Genomic DNA, 22,389 nt, shown 5'->3' with positions numbered 1-22,389 from the left:
CTACTAATACAACAGATAAGCAATCTTTAATATTTTCTTCCTGTATCTTGATCTCAGAATGATTTTGCCCTCCAGAATAAGTTCTTCACTCTAGAGGTCCAGAAGAGGTTTGGTTCTGTTCCCGGTGGTAAATCTTCCATTTGGAAAGATGCAGACATTCAAGCTGCCAGCATTCCAGATGGTTACCTTTCTATGCCCTCACTTAAAAATCTAACAAAACTCCTTTTAACCAATTTGACACCTAGGTTTACCTTGTTTGAACTCAATAAGCAGTCTGAACTCTGTAATAATCTGATGTCTGCTCAGACAGGCTCATTCTGTTCTCCTGAATCTAATCTCTGTTGGATCTGCCCACTATTACAAAAATTCAACCTTGGGACTGCATGTAGAAGTCTAATTTACTTCACCAAATACATTTAATCAATTCTACCCTACTATTTTCCTTTTGCTCAATGTTTGATTACTTTTATGTCACCTATTAGATACGAACTGCTGTTTTTTACAAGAAGTGGGTGATCTGACAAGGCCAATTTCATGTCTCCCATTAGATAAAGTGACATTTCAATCCAATTCTCTGACAAACTTAGATCAGGATACTGTGTAGTTTGAGCACACACAATGACAAGGCACTTGTCTTTTCAGCCTTTCCTATCAGAACACACACTTGGGTAAATTGAAAACCTCCCCTTCAGGATTTATTTAAATAGAGCAATCAATACTTTATTTCACCATCCTCTAAAAGGCATATGGATAACACAAACAAGTTTTCAAAAAAACCCACCTTTTTTCCTTCTTATTTAAGGCCAGACTAATTGTTCACTGACAGGCTTTTTGCTCATTAACTAGACAATATTCATGTTTACAGTTCTTTAATAAGATAACATGGGATTAACTGACAGCTCTTTAATTGCTTTTTTTCCGACCCCCATACAGATTAAACCTTGCTATAACCATATCTGCTCAGGTTAGAAAAAAAGGAAAGGAAAAAAAAGAACATTTGGCATTTTCTTACATATCTCATGTTCAAGATTTGATTCCTATTCCTTTGTGATTTCAGGTGTGGTTTGCAGCACCTGACACTAGTGGCCTTTCAGCTGATTTAGAAAGTTCTGGTACCTGGTCTCCAGTGCCACACAACATCATGCCGCAGCAGCACTACAAATCTTAAAGAGGTTTACATAAGAAAGTAGGTGGAATGTACTTAAAGTAAGTTTCTATTTAGTGAAACTATATCTACAATGAAGTAGAATGAACACTGCACGGAGCTGTAACCCACTCTACTGTGCAAATGTCCCTATTTAAAAGCAAAGATATTTTGAAAAAAACCCAACTCCAGTACAGGATTTACTTATTTGCCACTTCAGTAACACGTTCAGTAACCAGAATGAAACAGAGCACAGTAACTGTGAAGAATGGTTTCTCTTTAACTTGCAAACGCTATGTTTGACTCTCCTGTCATCCTAGCAATGTAATTCCAGGGAAATTCCTCTTAAGTCAGCTTAGTTACATCAGTGTAAATGAGAAGAGAATTAGATTCATTGTTTCCAACAAAGAGTGGGGAGTAATTACACCACTGTTTCTACACATACTATTATTAACCCATCAGCAATTCCCATGTGTACTAAGCATTACATGCAGTATGGGTAAATGTACATTTTTTCATGATTTATCGATGGTAATGGATGAAAAAAAATATATATACCTGCACTGAAATCAATCCATTATCTTTGAATTCTGATAACTAACATTGCAGAAAAGCTGCTGAAAAAATTAGGAAATAAAATTTTTTTAATTATATGCCATCAATAAGAAAGTGTATTTACTAATTAGCCCCTAATGCTGCTATTTCGGTATAGTCATCTAAGGTTTTACAGCACAATGTTTAAAATGCATCTTTTTAGGTCAGAAGGAATGACCTGCAGGTGGTCTCATAAAAGCTCCAATACAAGCAATGGGGATTACCATAATTACTTTGCTACTCTACAAGCAGTTAATGGGATTACACCCGAAGGGTATACACTTGTTCACAGTGCCCAGTGCAAATTTTCTGAAAGAATCTGAGTAAGCACAAATGCTTTAATGGTAATGCTTCATAATTTCATCCACTGCACCATAAAAGGAGCTCTAATATATTAAAACAATTTAAATCAAAGAAATTGAAAAAAATCTAACTTCTTTGGCTGTCTGTACCTCCTGTCACTGATACAGTCAATCTTCCATCTGCCTCCTTTGGGCAGTCTCCATTCTTCCTCGTTTCCACTGATGTTAGGTCTGAAAGATGCTTCATCATTCCTGTCGGGGTCCATAACTCCGGGGTTATTGATCTCTTTGCTGATTTCCATACATTTTCATTTTTGGCCACTCCTTTTATTTCCTGCTCATGCTATCTCTGCTTGGACTGGAATAACCTCATTTTTCCCACCACACCTTATAATTATATTCTCATCTCACCTTCTCTATTTTTTTCTTTCTTCATCTCTCCATTCAAATAGCTCATCTAAGTTTTCATACTACAATTTTTGTCATGTTATCTTCATACTCTGGTTATTCACAGCCTCTTCCTCCTCTTCTTGTCCTGCTTCTCTCCATTTTCTCTAAAACACATCCACTTTGCTTTGCTTTTTTAATGTCTTGGCCTGATTCTTTATTTATGCCACTGTGCCTCCTGTTCTTCAAACCCCTCCTTTACTGCTAGCTTCTTATACGCATGCTTTCTATATCAACTTCGGAAATAACATCCATGCTACATTTTCAGACGTAAGAGTTATCCCACACCTTGCTTATTACCCTACATGTAAGCTGCCTTTAGGAAAGGATCACATCTTTAAAAAGTCCTGACAAATCCCATACAGGTTTATAAATATACAAAATAGTTAAAGAGTTAAGAGAAAGAAAAGAGCAAATCCCAGATCAACTAATAACAAAGCCCTTTATCAGCCTGCTGTCTGCAATCAGAACTGTGCAAGCTCTGATACTGCAATAGATACTGATTTTTTAATTAGATGACTAAGTCATAAGAAATGTTAATTTGTATCTTAACCCAGAAGATAAAATCCAGAGCAGAATTTGGAAAGCAGAGTGACAAGAAGGTACTACACAAAAGTTAATTTCTTGCTCCTGTTACTCCTTACCGTATAAGTTTCTTTAATTCTATTAGAACAGCTGTAAATGATATCATCCGTGATAATCTGAATGCTATCCCCAAAAGAAAAAAGTCCTATCCACCAAAGGATACTGTTTCTAAAATCAGAGAATGCATAATAGATGCAAATATGTCCTTCCTAATTCCCAGAGGAAAATTCCACACCTATGCTGGATTTAGTTTTAGGGTACTTGTTCACTCCTTGCCAACTTAGATCGAATTGTTTTCAGAAAGATGACAAAAAGTCTTTAGACCTCCATCTCACTTCTTGTTTGTTAGGCAGAGTGGACCAGAAAGACATGACACACAACACAATAATGTGGCTCCACAGCTTAGGTGCTACAGAATCTGGTTTTGTCTCTGAAAGAACAAAAATAAAATTTTGTTCCTCCAAAATACTAGTAGAAAAATAAGAAGCAATCAAAATGCAAATTAAATATAATGAATGTTAAAAAATTGTTTTAGCACAGTTTTCTATAATAAGGATGTACATACCTGTAATGTATTCTATTTACGTTTAAGTGTTTTGTGCTGTTTTTAAAAATCCCTCCCTATGTTGAAATATGTGTATTTTATGTGTTTATTTTAATGTAAATCTTTCATATTTTGCAGCAAATATATTTTTAGAATGCAGTCTTTATAAAGGAGGTAAATAGCCAGTATTATGTTCATACCTTAAATAAAACAACTTGCAAACATACTCTTAAAGACATATAGTTCTAAACAGTGCATTTTGGGGAATTATTGAAAACAACAATCAACAAGTAACTAGTTAATTAGCCCTGGCTCATTCTGTCATTCTCTTGTTACAGCTGGATAGACTTTTAAGATTTACATTAACAGAGTCTATTTATTGAACCTCTTCTCGACTTTAACAGGCTCTGTGTGACATTCTTAGTGAAGGAGCAATTACAAGTCCTTATTCTATACACTGAGCATGCAAATACTGATATTTTTATTGTGAAATACCTTTGACTATCAGTTCTGCATAGTTTGATACACCAACTCCTCCTTCTGTCCGAATCATGCAGCGATAGTTGCCAGCGTCCCGCTTTGTGGCATTTACCACACTAAAAAGAGCTACAAATCGGCGAAAGTTGAACACTTTTATGTCCTTCAGAGGTGCATCCCTTACATAAATACCCTAGGCAAAGAAACAGAAATAAACAATATTGTTAGTCAGTAATTAAAAAAAATACTGAAAACCAATTTTATTTCTCTCAAGTTCCCCAAGAGAGGAGGCAAGATAAAGGCAGAAGTCTGTATGTTACTTTTACAGATGTTTACGCTGTGTGAGACTTTACTGCCTTCCCATGTGAGTTAAACCATTCATCATCAGTGGGCGACCACTCATCTGGAACAGCTGCTTTCAACTCTTTATAGATTAACTAATAGAAAGATTTAAGAGCAATGTAACATTTACTTGCTTGGCTTGCTTTACACAAATATTTAAAGTTTTTTCTTTTAAAGAAACATGAAACCCAGCCTGTTCAGTCTCTGCTTTCTCTTCCCCTCCATAACTGCTCTTTGACATATGTGTCTTGCACAGCTTGCACGGAAATGTCAGTGGATGGTTCTCATACAGCAGCGCCAATCCACGGCGTTATCAGCGACTCGGGTGGACCAGACTAGGCACAGATTTACGAGGCAAATGACCAACAAGGCTGAAGTTGTCTCCATCTCCCACTTCCTCAGCATGGCACTGGGAACCGGGCGGTTTCTACCTCAGTGCAGCATCTCACCCTCAATTCAACATATTGCATGCACGGCACAAGAAAATGAGCTACGAAACAGCTGAGGAGCACAAAGCACAGCATAAATCCCATGCTAAGGGCGTGCTCCATCATGTGATCCAGTGCGTGGCTGGAGGAGGGAAAAAGGGAGGGTAGCAGACAGAAGAGGATGACATCTTGCCATGTCCTCTGACACAAATATGAGGGCAGAAAGACATGGCTCTCAGATCCTTATCAGAACTCGTGCTCCGCCCACCCATGAAATAGGATACATGCACGATGAACACTCAAAAACTCTCAAAAATGTAAAATCATCAAATTACTAGATTTGGCTGAAAAAATATATATATATATTCAAAACCTAGTGACAATGTTTACTCAAACAAGCAAACAAGAAAGATGGACTTTTCACAGAAACGTATGCATTTCAACACACTGAAGGCTACAGCCATTATCAAAACATCAAGAGAATCTGGAGAATCCCAACAAACACCTCCCAAAAGACACTCTCCAGGAAGGCATACGCACAGTTTGATACTGGTTATTTTTAGCAGGTTTTTCTGACTTCAGGAGCTTCAAGCAGGGCAAAGGTCCTGCACTACCGAGCTTCTATAAACCATCAACAAAGCTGGTGATGTCTGGTTTTCTGCCCTAAAGTTTGTAGTTTGTCCAGAAGTCAAGACCTATATAGGAAATACTGACCTCAGTTTGTTAAGGCCTTTACTTGCCACCATATTGAAAGCAGCCTTAAATACCAGTTATAAAGAGTTTCGAATACCAGCCACATGAAATTAAACTCATCCATAAATCACAAAAGCAAGTCAAAGTTAATCACACCATTAATGCCAAAGAAGTAGCATAATTAACACTAAATACTGATTCTCATGCACAGTAAGGCAGAGTTATTTCCTCTTTAAAAATAAATGTGGGTGATGCACAGCTTATTTAAAAGAAGGAAATGCTTGTAAGATGCCCGAAAATCAATGTACTATCATGCCTTAAAAATTACCCAGTGTTAAATTATTACTTGAGAATTCCTTCAGATAATTGCCAGCTCCTTAAAATTCCTAGAATTCTGAGCTGCTGATAAACCAGCTTCTCAGACATGGCACAGCAGTCACTGAAAGCATAACTTGGAAAGAAACATTTCAAACTACTATTTCAAAACTACTATTTTTAATACTTTTGCCAAGAATGGCTGCAGATAGCAAGAAGCAAGCAGAGTGAGTTAATAAAGATTTTGGAAAATGAATATTTCTTAAAAACAACATTATTTTTTACTTAAGGCAAGAACTGATTAATCCTAATTGTCAGAGCTGCTGACCAGTTACAAACTACATGGTTTTAAAGTGAGTTTCTGCAGCCTTCAGACTCTTTAAGGACTCTGTGCATAGCCAAGTCATGTGCTTACACTACATCCACCCACGCTAGTTTTTCCTTTTTTCTAGTCACAACATCAGGAAGCTTTACACAGGCTGTTTTATCCTGCCAAGAAATAGGGTAAGTTATTCTCTAGGGAACAACATACCGCAACACACTGATTAATTCTAGTACCTAAACTAGCTCAGATCATTTAGAGTGTGAACAAGTACCTCCACACGCCTGCACGGTATACCCACCCTTCCACGCAGGGCACCTACATCCAGAATTTACCAGGACTCTCATAACACAACTGAAGAACCATGTAAATATTTTAAGAATTATTCCTTGCTGTCCCCTCCCAATGAAGGCTACAGGACCCTGCTGAAGGGAGAAAGAGGTGAAGGGAAAGGACTAGGCAATGCCGTGAGGCAGAATAATTCCTGCCTTAATCTGCAGCCTGTGAGGAGAGGAGACTGTGGAAAGGTATGATGGATGCACGGTCCCCGCTGACCTCGCACAGAAGACAGTCTCCTACCACACTGGCCACCTCAGGCCTCCCAATGGCCAGTAGAAATTGTGAACACCACAGCCTGGTGGTGTTTACCCTATAAACTGCCAGCAGCCCACGAAAGGAACTGCTCAAATACTCAGCCCCATAGGACATACTTCCCATCTGTTTCTGTGCAATATGTAGAATGAAAACTGGAACTGATCAATGCATTGCGGCATTTATAATAAATTATTATTTCACTGGGGTCCCATAATCTTTTTCACCTTCTGCTTATTCTCGGAACACACTAATCTCACCTCATTTCAAATGTCTTAACTGCTGTTCTACAACAGGAAATCTTAGTTTGATCAAATAATCGACTATATGGCCATGCAACACGTGCTATCCATTCACATGTCAATAATTTTGACTGAAAAAGAGAGGAGCCGAGGTGCATTTCAGAGTCAAACATCATTTTGCTCCAATGAACAAGCTACATGAGCCTTAAATGTAACTCAGCTTGGCTCTACAGAGGATTTGAGCCTTTCTGCCCCCAGTGAAATCCAGATGTGAAACAGGTTATTAATGGTGGCTTCAAAATTCATGAAGGAGCTCCAGAATAAAAAGCCTTTATTATTATAACACACCTGTAAAATATATGTTAGATTATTATTAATAAAGATTATCTTGACTGACTTCTCTTAAACATTACAAACTCACAGAGGCAAACTGTAGAGCGTCTAATTATATGTTAGAACTCAAAGCGTCCCACAGAAATCACTGGCATGACATTTCCTACTAGAACTCAAAGGAGAAAAAAAAAAAACCAACAGATTTTTTACTTTAGTTTCTTTGGGAAAAATATTTTCAAGGAAAACATAGTGTCTGGAACAGACAAAGACTTAAGAAACATAATTGCTTTACTTTCCACAAGAAAAAATACACCTCAAGAGAGCAAGTCTTCCCTCTCTTCTGGGACAACAGCAAACAAGTAGGAGAGCTGCCTGATTGACTTAAGCCTGAGCATAAAAGAATGGTAATGAAGGTAATGAATTCAAGTATAAGTAAAATTCAATCCACAGGCATTGGAGAAGAGAATTTAAGGGGGAAAAAAAAAAGAAGGAAAAAAAAAAGGAGAAAAAAAAAAGAGGCTGCATAGTAAAAACAAACAAACAAACAAAAAACCCCAACCAAAAAATCCCAAACAAGCCCAAATAACCCACACCTAGAACCTCTCCCAAACACTTATTTCATCAATGGACAAATGGCAAAAGACTATTTTTAGTCTGAAAAAATGCTATTTATCATTTGCTATACAAATAGAGAATGGCTTCTGTTTTAACTGTACCCACACAGCCAGCTTCACTCCCTTTATTTATGATTCACATTTTATTCTGAGTTACTGCACAGTGACTTCAGGAAGCTGCACAGGTATGACAGTGTTGGTTTTATGGGTTAATTAACTATCCAAAATTTGGAGGAGAATGTCAATATTTTTTTCCCATATTTAACAGGCCCCTTTAAGCACATTGTATGATAAATGACAAGCTCTCAGTGCCAATTGTCAATAGCTATTTAATTTCGAACATCTAGAAATAACTTATATCAAATGAACATTCATTTATTGAAATGCATTAGTACATCCTGCTACCATTTTTTTTACAAATAATTATTTTTAATAGCATTCAGAAAGTTAAGTTTTTAACACTCACTAATGCAACATCCTGAAGTCCCACAAATAAAAGAGATCACATACAATCTACTGCTTTACTAATTATAGTCATTAAAACCTTAATCTCAGTTCTTTTAAGATAAATTTTGAAATTTACTGATAGGTCTTGCAAACTACCAGTTTTTATGTGGAAGTCTGAGTCTTCACAAATGTATCATATCTTATTGAAAATTAAACGGGGGGGGGGGGAAGACAAGACTGTAGTTTACTAACCCCATTCCAGAAAACCGTATAAAATTCATGATTTACAATGCAAGACTGTGGTACTCTATAATAAAACCCATTAAAAAAGGTTGTCAGAGCAACTTGGCAGTGTCCTTTTGTTTTATGAGTGGGGTGAATAGTTTGTTTGTTTTAAATACAATTCAAAAATAAAATAGTTCTTTTTACTTTTTTACTTTAGCCCTGCTTTGCCATGTGAAGGATTGAGGCTTTACTACCGATTAAGTCTGCTAGCTCTTCCTGCCTCTGGGACTCGGAGAACTGTGCGAACAGGACACTTCATTCTTTGGAAAGAGGAAACTGCCGTAATCATTTAATGCTAGACCTGCTTGGACTAGAAAGGCCACATCCCCAGGGCAGAGCTATCGAACCTTCTTAGAGCAGAAGAACTTTGACCACAAAACAAAGATTGCAAGATGTCGAGATCTGAAAATGAAAATAGCAGATGCCACTGGCTGCTGAGCAACCCGTGCGTTTTCAAATGCTCAGAGAAAGCTTTTAACAAAAGAAATACACATATTCAAAAATGCTATTTAAGCCAACTGATGAAAATATATAACTGGTAAATCACTTGTAAGAATAAATTTTGTATTAAACAATGTGTTATTTAATATATAGGGGGATATTAAAAAAAAATCTTTATTTAACTTCAGGATACATACAGCTTGAAAATCCATATTCCTAATACCAGCATATTAAATGCATACAGAGACAGCTTAAAGCGCTTTAAAATGCACATTATTTTTCCATTTTAGACAAGCTAGAATGAAAAGAAATAGGTTGATGTTTATTTAAATTAGACTTACAGTCTCTTTTAGGCAATGAACTAACTCTAAGTCTTCTAAATGAACAGCAATTTAGAAGCAACAAAATATATATTAAACCTTTCAGAAATACTTTCAACAAAAATGCAGCAGTAATTCAAAGAGATTGAAGTTCTGGGATGTTATATCCAGCACTACCACAGCATTAATCGCTCTCAAGGCATGTTTCCACAATTTTGCCAGAAGAGACTGAAAAGGAACTATCGGTCAGTCTCCCTCTGTCCATACAGGTAGATTAGGCAGCTTTTCAGACATTTAATGAAAGAAAGGGTTTGCATTATCCCACTTTCAAATATGCACATTTATAAAATTGTGATTAGAATCATACCAGTGGGATCTCAAACAACAGCAGTGCCAGAAGTAATTTTGTTTAAGAGAGGTATAAAATCTACATCAAATAGTAATTAATACCTCAACAAAATTGCTTTGCAGAGTTCGTATCATTCCAATAATTAAGACAGTTGGCTCTACCTCTGAATTTCTAGAGCTGCTTTCATAACCAAGACAACTGTTTGTCAGTCTAGATTAGAACCACCACAGATCCTGTGATTATCCTGTATTTATTCCATCTCTGTAAGTTAACAAGTGTATTTCATTCAAGTAATGAGGCTGTGCTGGAAAAAGATTATTATTGTCCTATTTGGAATTATTTTGCTATGAACTAGAATTGCACTCTACATGTGTAACTAATGGGCATTCAAGCAAAATGTTATTATTTTACCTTTCAAGAAAGATTTCAGCTTTCGGTATTTTAATGTTTGCTAACTGAGCCTTTTCTTCAAATCACATAGCTCTCCATAAATCTCTGTTTATTATGACTAAGCCTAAATGCTGGCTGGCGCTGCCAGGTAATATTGTAAAACATGACTGAAGTTACACATCAAGTAGTCACGTTACCAAATATTATGCAATAACATCTCTCTGAAGATACAATTGAACATACAGAAAGTAAACACAGACAGTATTGCATTTTTCTGGAGTCATTAAACTTAGTATAACTTACCCAAAGCAGTTACTCTGTACTTACAAACTGAAATTATTTTGTATCATTCTGACAGGAGCAAATCTGCTATTACTACATAGAGATTTTACAAGGGAAAAAAAGACAAACCCTGCTCAAGCTATTTTTTATTTTCACATTAAATAAAATGAGAAGAGTTAATATTCTCTAACAACTTCTCAGTGCTCACAAAATATGTAAAAATTCCAAACCTTCTTTCCATTCATCTTTTAAAGCACACAATAGAATACAAAATGACTTCTAGGAAACTACATCCTCAGAAACACCTGGAGAAAACAGAGCACTAGGAAATCTTGCCCTAATGGAGAGGTTTATACTTTAGATAGAAATTATGGCAATGATCCATGTATCTGCTAGGCGTTTTGCTGAACCCGTAGCCTTACTTATAGTCATTTAATTTAATACTGTATCTTAATTCTTTGAAATAGGCAATGCTAAGTACTTCTCATCATCCTTTTATTTGTATTAAAAATTCCAAGAGTTAGGATGAACACCTTGCTAAAAAATGAAGATAATATACATAGGATTTTAAATACTCCGGCTTGGAGTTCTGCAGACACCAGGCTTACAGAGGGGCTGGGAAGGAGCAGAGCGATGAGGAGAAAATGAGAAAGTAAAGATCATTAGTGTAATTTTCATCTGTATACACAACACAAAATACACTAATGCAGGCATTTGTCTGCCGTTTCTAGTAAAGTACACCACAGGATAGTTAAAATCCAGTGTGCTCATGTCCCACACTCTCTTCACTGGAAAAGCGTTTCCTTGTTGGGAAGAAAAGTGGCATGGGATGAAGAAAGTCTAACTTGCAAGTTCTGGGGACAACCTCCGGTCTATTCCAAAGTTATGAAACTACTGGAATAGCAAGCAAAACCAAAGTAACACCGAGTCCTACAACGCAGGTAAGGAAGAAGCGGCCAAGACAGAAGCACACACATATTTGATGATGAAAAACTGTTCAGCGGCCTCCTGAAAAGATCCTTTCAAATGGGAGGAATGAATGGCAAGAGACACATGCCTATGGTTAAAGAAAGCTAGAGTAAATCCCTTAACAGTGACAGTGCAATTTGTCAATAAAGACAACCACAGCAGTAATAACCAATAGTAAGTTAGGTACACATTGGTCCACGTAACAGAGAAGCTCATGTAGAGCGGTTTGGATGGAGATGTTTCAGTCTTAATTATGGAGTCTGTCACGTAGTTTAACAGGTCCCACCCCCAACAAACACCTCCTATAATGCTCTGTTTCCTTCCTATCATCTTCCCTTTGGGTTTAATTTAATTTAATCTTTACTTTGGTTCTCCTTGTTTCAAAATAGCTTCAACAGCCCTTGGTCTTATAAAAGAAACTTCCATTCAACTCCAATTTGAACACGATACCTCGCAGCAGTAAGCTTGTACATTTTAACTACAGTATTCATTGTAAAGGTCACTGTTTCTTTCTCCCAAAGGTCCAAGAGCACAGTACAGAAAGCTTATTGAATTTACTTCACCAATTGCCTAATTCGTATGTGTCTCTAAGTGATTCTACTGCTGCTGAATTGTGCTTCATAGCAAGGCAGCCTTCAGGGTCCAGAAACAGGCATACCTAACACTCTTTTTAAAAGCAAGCTGGATTTAACCAGCCCTGTGTGGCACAGGTCAACTGTTCCACTAACTCCACGTTTTGCTAATCACCATGTACTATATTATTTAACCCTCCAGAATAACTGGAAGATTAACACATCAAACTGAGTTTCTTGAAAAGAGAACACTACTTGGGTCATTTCATTTTCAAATTCAGATACCAAAAAGGTTAGATTGATACAGGTAATCCCAGAACAACTTTTGTTATAGGTCACATCATTAAATGAGAATATATGTGGGGATGGATAGGGATGGAGGAGAGAGAGAGATTTATGTGCATCCCCTCTAACTTGCATACACCTAGAAATATCTGCAGGTAAGCAAATTTGCTGCAAATAAATGTATGTAGTCCATTCACTAATACCTGGTATTTTCTGAATACTTGAGACACAGTTCTAAAACAGGGAAAAAAGGAAGAAGAAGAAGAAGAAGAAGAAAGAACAACTACCTGTTACCAGAAGCTTTTTGTCCAGAGTCCAAGTTTCATATCATCCTTCTTAAATAAAAATAACAATGGCTCTCTTAGGTGGCACTTATGACTCTCTTTATAGATACAAGGTGCAACAGGGCATCTTCATCAAATGAGGAGAATTAAAGTCTACTAATTTTTCAGGTAAATTGCAAACAGACTTTGCCAAGCTGTCTCCAGCTGTCTTAAGGTCTTGCACTGTTGTCCATAACCAATGTTCTAGTGGATTTCATAGAGTTTCCAGTGTACCTCTAAAAGCAAAACTACTACATTTCATGAATTTTTCAGATCTACTTTTTCCCAAAAATCTCTTTTGGTCACAGGAGATTGCCAAAGAGACAGAGGATTAAGAGTTATATTTTTGTGATAAAAAGGCTTTTTTCAAGACAAAAATTCTAATACCTATATTAAAAGTTTTCAGATTCCACATTCCTTTCATAATCAGGAACAGTTGGCATACTAATTGAAAACAAAATGCATATTTCAGTGTCACAAGCACACTCTTGGCAGAGCAGCATCCACCTCTGCTAGACTGGTGCTGAAGGAAGGCCTTTGGAGAACACCACCCTTTACCACTCCTTGCAAACTGATGGATGACCAGCACCGCTGCAGAGACAAGCACCTCTCTCCCCTCTGTTTACAGGATTTTTTTTCCTACTGTATCAAGGGTTTTGCTTAGTTTTCTTGAATTAAAATCATCACATTTGCTCACATCCACTGAAGTTTTTAGTTTCTTTTTTGGTATCACTACCTATGTGGTCTGCAGTGCTCAGTGATCTGAAGAGTTTCTAATTTAAAGGTTTTGACTGATGTCATAATGTAAAACTTTACAGCTGCTTCTGTCAGGTATTTTCACCAGAAATCAATTATTTTGGATAATATTTTAAGCTTCCACATCACTTAGGAATGATGGAGCTGGCTCATGAGAATAGGAGCGAAGTTTATTCTTCCATTTACCCTTATCTGTATTTTTTTGCTATTAGTAACAAAGCACGCTGACATTTCTTCTTGGTTACCGACATTTGGCTCTTCTGCCAGGCAGGGCAGTCCGGGTGGATTGGGAGTAAGCAAAGCAGCTTTGCTGGCCAGGCTTCTGCAATACTTCTATGCAGGAGAATATAAGGCTCATTTTTGTCTCCGCTATTAGAGTGGCACCATCTCATACAAGCAGTGTAATGCCAGAATACAGATTCAGAGTAGCTATTGCATCGTGAGGCATTTTAGTCTTCTCAGTTGTTCATTTCACTGGTCAGAGTATCTCTGGGAACCCCAATTGTGCTACACAGGAAGCAGGTGGAAGTAAGATGTCAGTCCAACATCCATCAGTGATTGTACTGGGGCCCTGACTTACCAAGTTGGTGTCTATTTTTCTGTTTATTCGATGGTTTATTTTTCTAAGGAATATGCAGAAATCCCTTGCAAGAAACAGCCCAAGCAGCACACTGCTGTGGAGGAAATATTTCATTGTGCTTGGATGCAAGAACAGGAGGACGGCAGGCTGGCAACCCATTTCCAACACTTCTGAGAGCATGTCAGTTCCCTGATTTTGAGAATTTAGTCCTAAAGCAATCTCAACACCCAAAGAGTCATGCCAGTGATAAGAGTACACAGTACCTCATGTGCCACTCAGACTCGCTGATACTAACCTATAAAGGAAAAGATGGTGTCCAAGGAGGAAAGTCAACTTTACTGTACATTCCTACCACGCTCCAAACACATTTTGTAAATGTAGCTGCGTGCAGTTTACTAATAAAAACACTGGGCTGGGTGATTTCTGCTGGTCAGCTCCGAAACATCACTGAAGTCAAAACGCCTCTCAGATACTTTGATTTCAAGATGTCTTAGGGTTTCTTGTATATGTTCACTGGGATTTGTCATTAACAGTCCATAATTAATTAATTTCTCCTAGTCTCTGGTATCACTAATAATTGAAGATTCTGTAAGAGAAATCTTAGCATCAGAGAAAGATTAATCAAATCTATATACACATCAGAATAAAACCTGTAAGCCCAGGCAGAAAAGCCTGGCTGGTGTTATCCCTGATGGGAGACTGCATCCCAACAGACAGAAGAGAGAAAAGGATTGCTCTAAGTGTGATGAAACCTCAGCCTATTGCCCAGAGGGAAGAGATGTAACTGTTCACAACAAAGCTTCTCACATAAGCAATGCATTCATCTTCCTCAAAGGATGAGCATCTAACCTAACAACTCTTTTGTAACAGGAACTGGTTTGGAAGTTTAGGTACGTGTGTTCAAAAATGTATTTGACTTTTCATACAATCTAAATATATACTGTCTTAAGGTATAAAGCTTGTAATACATGCATTTGCTCACAGCTAGAGCAAAACAATTAAAATAAACGTAGATATGCCATTCCAAAAATTTTGTGTGGGATTTCTAATACATGTGAACATGCTTTAAAATTTTATAAGTTTGAGTTGATGTTTAGAAAGCTGAGATTTGTTACAGTTTTTTCTTATGCCTCTCTTTAGGGAAAGAAAACATGTAAATTAAACTAAATCCTTCTATCACATTTTATCAAAGTTCTTACTATGCAGAAAATCAGAAAAATTGAAGTTTGCCACCTAAAAAATTATTGTGACAGTTTGTGCAAATTAAACCTCAAGCAGAATTAAAATAAATGCAAACTCAACTAGCTAACACCATATTGTACGCAAATGTTTAGAAAATTATGCTGTAAAAATTATGTGAGGGATATACAGCTAACAGAATGCATTGCTCCACAGATGCTTCAAAGTACCTATTCTTTGCATTTGCTTTACTTCACTTTCGTAAATCATATGAAAAGGAGTTTCTTTTTGCCACTTCCTGTACTACTGGCATTTTATACATGGTACTACACTGCAGCCTCTGCGTTAATTGATTATTTTGTATTTCCGACACTCTCCTGGCAATATACTACTCCTCTCATGTAAATTGCTGGAATTTGAGTGTGATCAGAGGTTTAACAGGTCAGTGTTCATTGACAGCCAAAGCCTCATCCCAACTGCTTTGCTGGGTTTCCTCTGTGTGCTCTTATTGCTGAGAATTTCCTTCCTCTTCCTTTACGATCAACAGAAGTAGTAAGAAGTGTACACTGACAGAAATAGAAATTAACAGAAAAGACAGACCAAGAGGTTAAAATGGGAAAAAAGAGGAATCCTGTCAACTACTGAAAACCAGTGTGCGTACATAGGCACCATCACACCTGACCCAAGAAACTCCATTTCAATATTTCCTCATCAGTGAAGTTGCCAAATGCTACAGATGAGAATAGTGATTTTTAAATATTTTCACAGAATCATAAAATAACTGTGGTTGGAAGAGATTTCTGGCGATCATGTAGTACCAGCCCCCTGCTCAAAGCAAGGTCAACTACAGCAAACTGCTCATGACTGCATCCAGCTGTATTTTTAGGATCTCAAAGGATAGACTCCCTAGCCTCTCCAACCAGCCTGTTCCAGTGTTTGAACACAGTAATTTTTTTTTCCTTATGTTTAAGTGGAATTTCTTGTATTTCTGCTTGTGCCCATTGCTTCTTGTCCTGGCACTAGATACCACTGAGAATGGTTCTGGCTCTGTCATCTCTACTCCTTTTAAGATCTCCCCTGATCCTTCCCTTCTCTAGAGTCCCAGCTCTGTCCCCTTGTATGAAGGGATCCTTCAGTCCCCTAACCATGCTCCAGTGTGTTGGTATCTTTCTTGTTCTGGGGAGACCAGAGGTGGACCCCGCGCTCCAGATGTGTCTCCCCACTGCTGAGCAGAGGGGAAGGATCACCTGCCTCGACCTGCTGGCAACACTCCTCCTAATGCAGCCCAGGAGGCTGTCAGTCTTCATTGCTGCAACAATGACACATGGCTAGCTCATGGTCAACTTGTCCACCATGATCACCAGGTTCTTCACAAAGCTTCTTTCAAGCCTGTCAGGCCCCAGTCTGTAGTGGTGTATGGGATTACTCCTTCCCTAAAGCAGGACTTTGCACTTCCCTTCAATGAACTTCATGAGGTTCCTCTCTGCTCCTTTCTCCAGGCTGTCAAGCTCCCTCTGGATGGCAGTCTGACCCTCTGGTGCACCAGCCACTCCTTCTAACTCTGCGTTGTCTGTGAACTTGTGGAGGGTGTACTCTCATCCAGGTCAGTAATAAAAAGGCTAAACAGGACATGTCCCAGTATGGATTCCTAGGGTAAGCTACTAGTGACTTGTCTCTGTCATGCCTTATTATCCATTACAATCAGTTGTATTGGGTCTGGCTGCGATGGAGTTAATTTTCCCCACAGCAGCCCTCATAGTGCTGTGCATTGGTAGTCAGCAAGGTGTTGGTAACACACCAGGGTTTTGGCTACTGCTGAGCAGCACAGCACCAAGGCTGGCTCTCCAGCATTCTCCCCTTCACCAGCAGGCTGGGGGTGGGCAAGACCAAAGGGATATTCCATACCATATGACATCTGCTCAGCAATAAAAGCTAAGAGAAAGGAGGAGGAAGTGGGGGCATTTGTTGCAATGTTTGTCTTCTGGAACAACCGCTATGCTTAATGAAGCCCTGCTTCTCAGGAAGTGGCTGGACCTTGCCTGCTGATGGGAAGCAGAGAATAAATCTTCTGTTTTCCTTTGCTCCCGTGTGTGGCCTTTTGCTTTATTAAGCTACCTTTATCTTGATCCACAAGGTTTTTTTCTGTCTTATTTTCTTCCCTGTCCTGCTGAGGACGTGAGTGATAGAGAGGCTTTAGTGATGAGCACCTGGTCAACCCACCACAGTGCTTTTCGGTGTTCAACATGGGGCACAAGATAACAGCAGATTTGTATTAAGCGTGCTATGGCTATAGTAGTTATTAAGTGGCAAGTTCCTGTGCGGGTCACAGAGTTTGTTGGCTGCACTGCTTATCTCTTCATTTTGCTGAGCTGGGGAACATGTTAATACAATGGCTCTGTGCTTTGCCCTGGCATTGATGGCCTTGCTGTGCTGGGAGGAGCTATTTTGTGGGGAGGATGAAGAAATACATCTCCCTATCCATACCAGGATTGATGTAGACAGTTTCATTATGATGGACATCCTGATGTCCTTGTTCACCCTTATGTGAGCTGTTTAACACTACTAATTAATACTGTTGGTATATTATGGGTTTTGTGCAATCTGGTGTCATCCTGGTATAAGAGAAGAAAACTTTTGGGTGAGGCAATACTGAAATGTGCCCTGAGGCGGCCAGTCCCTGGGTGGCAGGGTGTGTGGAAGGATTTGGGCAAGTTCCTAGGATGGTTATCACCTCCCATAACCTGGGACTTCACATCTGAACAGACAAGTGACCCTCGCAAACTGACACGCCACCTGATGGCAGGGTGCCTTGCCTGCCCCAATGAAAACCAACAACTTCTAGCACTGTACTGAGGCCTGGCTTGTGCCTATGGAGCCACAGTGCAGTACTCTGAGAGAGGTGTCGTTGAGGCAGGGACCCAAATTGCATGTGAGGACACCATGGCTGAGATAGGGACCCAAATAACAACAACTATGGTAATTGCCTCAGTAGTATAGCTGAGACAGCTGACCCAAACTGACCAAAGGGATAGTCCATGCCATATGACATCAGCTCAGCAATAAAAGCTAAGAGAAAGGTCGAGAAAGGGGGGGGGGGGCGGCATTCTTTAAGATGTTTGTCTTCTGGAGCAACCACTACATACACTGAAGCCCTGATTGCCGGGATGTGGCTGGACATTGCCTGCTGATGGGAAGTAGAGAATAAATCTTTTGGTTTACCTTTGCTTCTGCACACAGCCTTTTGCTTGTGCTTTATTAAACTGCCTTTATCTTGATCCACGAGGTTATCTGCATCTTATTTTCTCCCCCCGCCATCATGCTGAGGAGGGGAGTGACAGAGCATCTTTGGTGGACACATGGCATCCAGCCAGGGTCAACCCCCCACATCAGTATACATAATGAATGCTATACATAATTGCTAACATGTGCACAAGTTTTTCTATTAGCCAAATACAAACATGGTTTTTGTTTTGTTTTGTTTTCTTCTTTCTTTCTTTTTTTAGCCTAAGATAAGGAAATTGGTAAGAACGGTCAGGCTGCTTGTACATGTGTTACTTTTTCATTTCTCCTCAAAGAACTTAAAGCCTCCCCAAAAAATCCAGGCAAATTTGAAGGAGTATTTCAGTTCTTACCATGTCTGTAAAAATAAACAGCACAGTTCTGCAAGGTTACCCAAAGCATAAAGTATATTATAAACAATTCATATTTAAGGCAGACAATGAAGGAAAAGTTTTGATCAGAGATCACAGCTTGTTAGACATTGGGTAACACAAACATTACACACATCACAAGCCTCCTATATTCTCCTGTTCATAGAACTTTTTCTGTCTTATATTAAGATTACTATGCAATCAATGAAAAGCAACTAAAACTGATCAGTGATATTTAATGGAAAATATACAATATTGACTGTAAGAAAGGCACTAAATATATACTGGAGTGGAGAGAGGAATACAACCCAAAACCTGGAAATAATATGAAACGGTTACTAGAATTGAAAAAAAAACCCAAAAACTTTCATCTATTCAGTAACAGATAGTGCCCCTTCCTACAGGGAACTAATTATCCTTCTAACAGTAAAATAATCTCAGGTTATCTACAAAAAAACCCACATCAAAACTGTTACTGATATTCTAGATGCCTAAGTCTGGTCTTTGAGGTCAATTCCCCAAAGTACTGGCCACTCACTATTGCAACTAACAGCAGCAGACGCTGAGCACAGAAAGTGCTCAGAGAATCAGGTCCAAATGTCTCAGAGACTCTTTCCAAAAGGGATACATTTTGGTTTTGTTTCTCAGTGTCTGTGTTCCTCAACTATAAAATGAAGATCATATCAATCCAGCCCACAGAAACAACTTAATGTTGTGAAGCACTATGATTACTAGAACAGATTCCATTAGAAAATTAATGGAAAATTGATTTGTATAGTATTTAGTAAGCAAAGTGAAAAGCCCTTTATTCACACAAGTGAATACACTTGTGTGAAGGAACCCACATATTAAGGAGCTATTAATCAACTGAGTATGTCCCATATACTGAACAAGATGGAGATTCTATAGAAAAAAAAAAAAAGTTGTTAGCATGTACCTTAAAAAAGGTAGGCTCAAGAGGTTCAAACTTTTAAGGCTGCAGAGGCACAATATTTCCAAAGTACTGCCTTGGAAACATTTATTTTAACATTTAAGCAGCTTTCACTTGATAATAAATTTAATTTTAGTTACTATTAAATATAATATTTTGTATATATAAATATTCAATACATGACAGTTCAAACTTCATACACTTGCAGAGAACAAAAACTATGTATGTGTATATCTTGGGCTCGCAGTGGAAGAAATTTACCTAATTTTAAGTAAATATTTTTCTAAACGTCATTCTAACTTGCAAGCTGCAATTTAGATTCCTGGCTCAAAGATGTTGGTGGAAAGCACAATGTTTGCTTTTTCAATGTTCTAGTCTGCACCAAAAGCACTTACTGTGTTCAGTTTTGGTCCCCACTATACAAAAAAAGATGTGGACAGGCTGGGGAGGGTCCAGAGGAGGGCCACCAGGATGATCAAAGGACTGGGAAGCCTGCCATAGGAGGAAAGGCTGAGAGAATTGGGTTTGTTCAGCCTTGAGAAACAAAGGCTGAGAGGTGACCTCATCACCATGTTCTGGTACTTAAAGGGTGGCTACACAGAAGATGGAGACTCCCTTTTTACAAGGAGTCACATGGAAAAGATGAGGGGTAACGGGTGCAAGCTACTCCTGGGGAGATTCCGATTGGACTGCAGAGGAAAATTTTTCACAATGAGAACAATCAGCCATTGGAATAACCTCCCCAGGGAGGTGGTGGATTCCCCAACTTTGGACACTTTTAAGGTTCAGCTGGACGGGGTGCTGAGCCATCTTGTCTAGATAGTGCTTTTGTCTAGATGGAACTTTTATCTAGATGGAGCTTTTGCCAAGAAAGGTTGGACCAGTTGATCCTTGAGGTCCCTTCCAACCTGGTATTCTATGTTTCTATGAAAAGGTTACTTCCAAAAAAGAATTCTATCCTCTTTCTCCTGAAACGAAGATTTGTGTTTCTTGTGCCAATTTCCTAAATACTAATAACTAGCACAAGCTTTTCAGAAGACACTGTCTCAGCTGCTTTCACTTGACCATTAACTGTTCTGTGTTAATTTTCTTCCAAATTCTAACTTTGGCTCCCACCTACAAATGTGTGGGGTTTTTTTTCTGAAGTATATTTCCATTCCTTGGGATTCCCAGCTCCTTTAGTGCCTAGTGCTTTATCTTATCGTTGGCGTCAACTTCTGGAGCTTGTAGTTTCAAAGAGGAATTTGTTTAAATAAAACAAAAAACACAGCAATTGCTACAGCACTTACAGTGGGAGCACAGGAAAGAGCACAGGAATGGTGGTTTTGCTCAATCATTCAATGGAATAGAAAAAGTCATTTCATGCTGACAATAACCTGTGTTGTCCGTAGATGTGATAAAGAAAATGTAAGCAGATGGGACACATCTGTTAATTACAAACATTCCTTCATTAGTGTCATCAGACTTCTTTTTAAGGTATGTTTATGTTTAGAACGTAAGCTAATGAGGACATGAATTCATAAACATACAATCTAGCCAATGTCATTATTAATTGGACACTAGTTACAACAACAAAACCAAACTTATATGATGCTGCGTTTGTGTTCTTGAGTCCTTTTGTTTGACTTTAACTCAAAATGATATCACTGAAAATACCCATAATTTGTTGTCAAATTATCTGACAAGCCTGTAATCATAGCTCATGCACTAGGGTGCATGGGTGCCTAGCAGGATCAGGAAAACTGTTTTTCTTGCAAAGCACTGCACTATGGAATAGGTAAACAGCTTTCTGTCTTCCCTTTCCCAAAAGAGTAAATACTGATCACAGCATCATGAAACAAATTTCATGGCTCAGTGGTCTAATTTGGGCAGGTAACCTGTGAATTGTGGTTCACTCATCACCCTTTCAATTGCAAAAACTTCCATAATACTCCATAGATTAATAGACTTCATATTCCATAGGGAATAAGAGTGAGACAGACTTAAAAAGAAAAAAAAAAAAAAAAAAAAAGGAGGGAAATAAAATATGATGTATGGGTTTCACTTCAGACTGCTTCAAGGCCTGGGCATTATTAAACTAAGAACATCTATGCCATTTGCAGCAACTACTCAGCAAAGACAAGGAGACTAAAATAACCAATCAACTCACAATTATTGATTTGCTTTAAGGAACATATATCCCTCACAGTTGAACAGACTGTGAAAAGTAAAATATTTCTTCACCAGAAAAATGTATACTACTAAACTTGAAGTCTTTTGTTGCGTACAAGCTGAGAGGTACTATATAAAAGAGACAGAAGTAAACATAGGAGTAAAATTCTGCCACCGCTGGAAACAGTCAGAAACATCACTGAATTCAGTGGGTTTGTGATTTAACCCTGGAAATTCACCTATACTTCAGACTAACAATCTTGATCGGAAAAAAAATGACAGGTACTGGAAATTATTTGGGAGCAAATTATCTCATGATATTTTGGAACTCCTAAATCCAAACAGATTAGGCCTCCTGATACGACTTATGTGGCAGAAATGCTGAGAAGCCCTTGACAAAATCACACAACTGCATTTATTTATTTACTATGGTTTCCTCTTAAGGATCTATAAATTTAAGGAAACAAACCATCAAAAGGATGGTAAAAAGGGCTTAATATTACTAG

The 22,389-nt window shown here is 38.3% G+C and overlaps 1 protein-coding gene across 10 annotated transcripts in view; it reads right to left on the bottom strand.

Moving 5' to 3' along the window:
• PTPRM (protein tyrosine phosphatase receptor type M) overlaps positions 1-22,389 on the bottom strand; it is a 512,931-nt gene that overhangs the window by 307,931 nt on the left and 182,611 nt on the right. For all 10 annotated transcript variants that reach the window (XM_075744400.1, XM_075744401.1, XM_075744406.1 and 7 more), the window contains exon 6: positions 4,112-4,286. In XM_075744400.1, the coding sequence (XP_075600515.1) occupies positions 4,112-4,286 (175 nt within the window). The remainder of the gene's footprint in view (positions 1-4,111; positions 4,287-22,389) is intronic.

This window comes from Balearica regulorum, chromosome 2 (genome assembly GCF_011004875.1).
Source record: "Balearica regulorum gibbericeps isolate bBalReg1 chromosome 2, bBalReg1.pri, whole genome shotgun sequence".
In the NCBI taxonomy this organism is placed as follows: domain Eukaryota; kingdom Metazoa; phylum Chordata; class Aves; order Gruiformes; family Gruidae; genus Balearica; species Balearica regulorum.
Note: the sequence above shows the minus strand (reverse complement) of the source record. Positions and strands in the feature narration are given on the sequence as shown.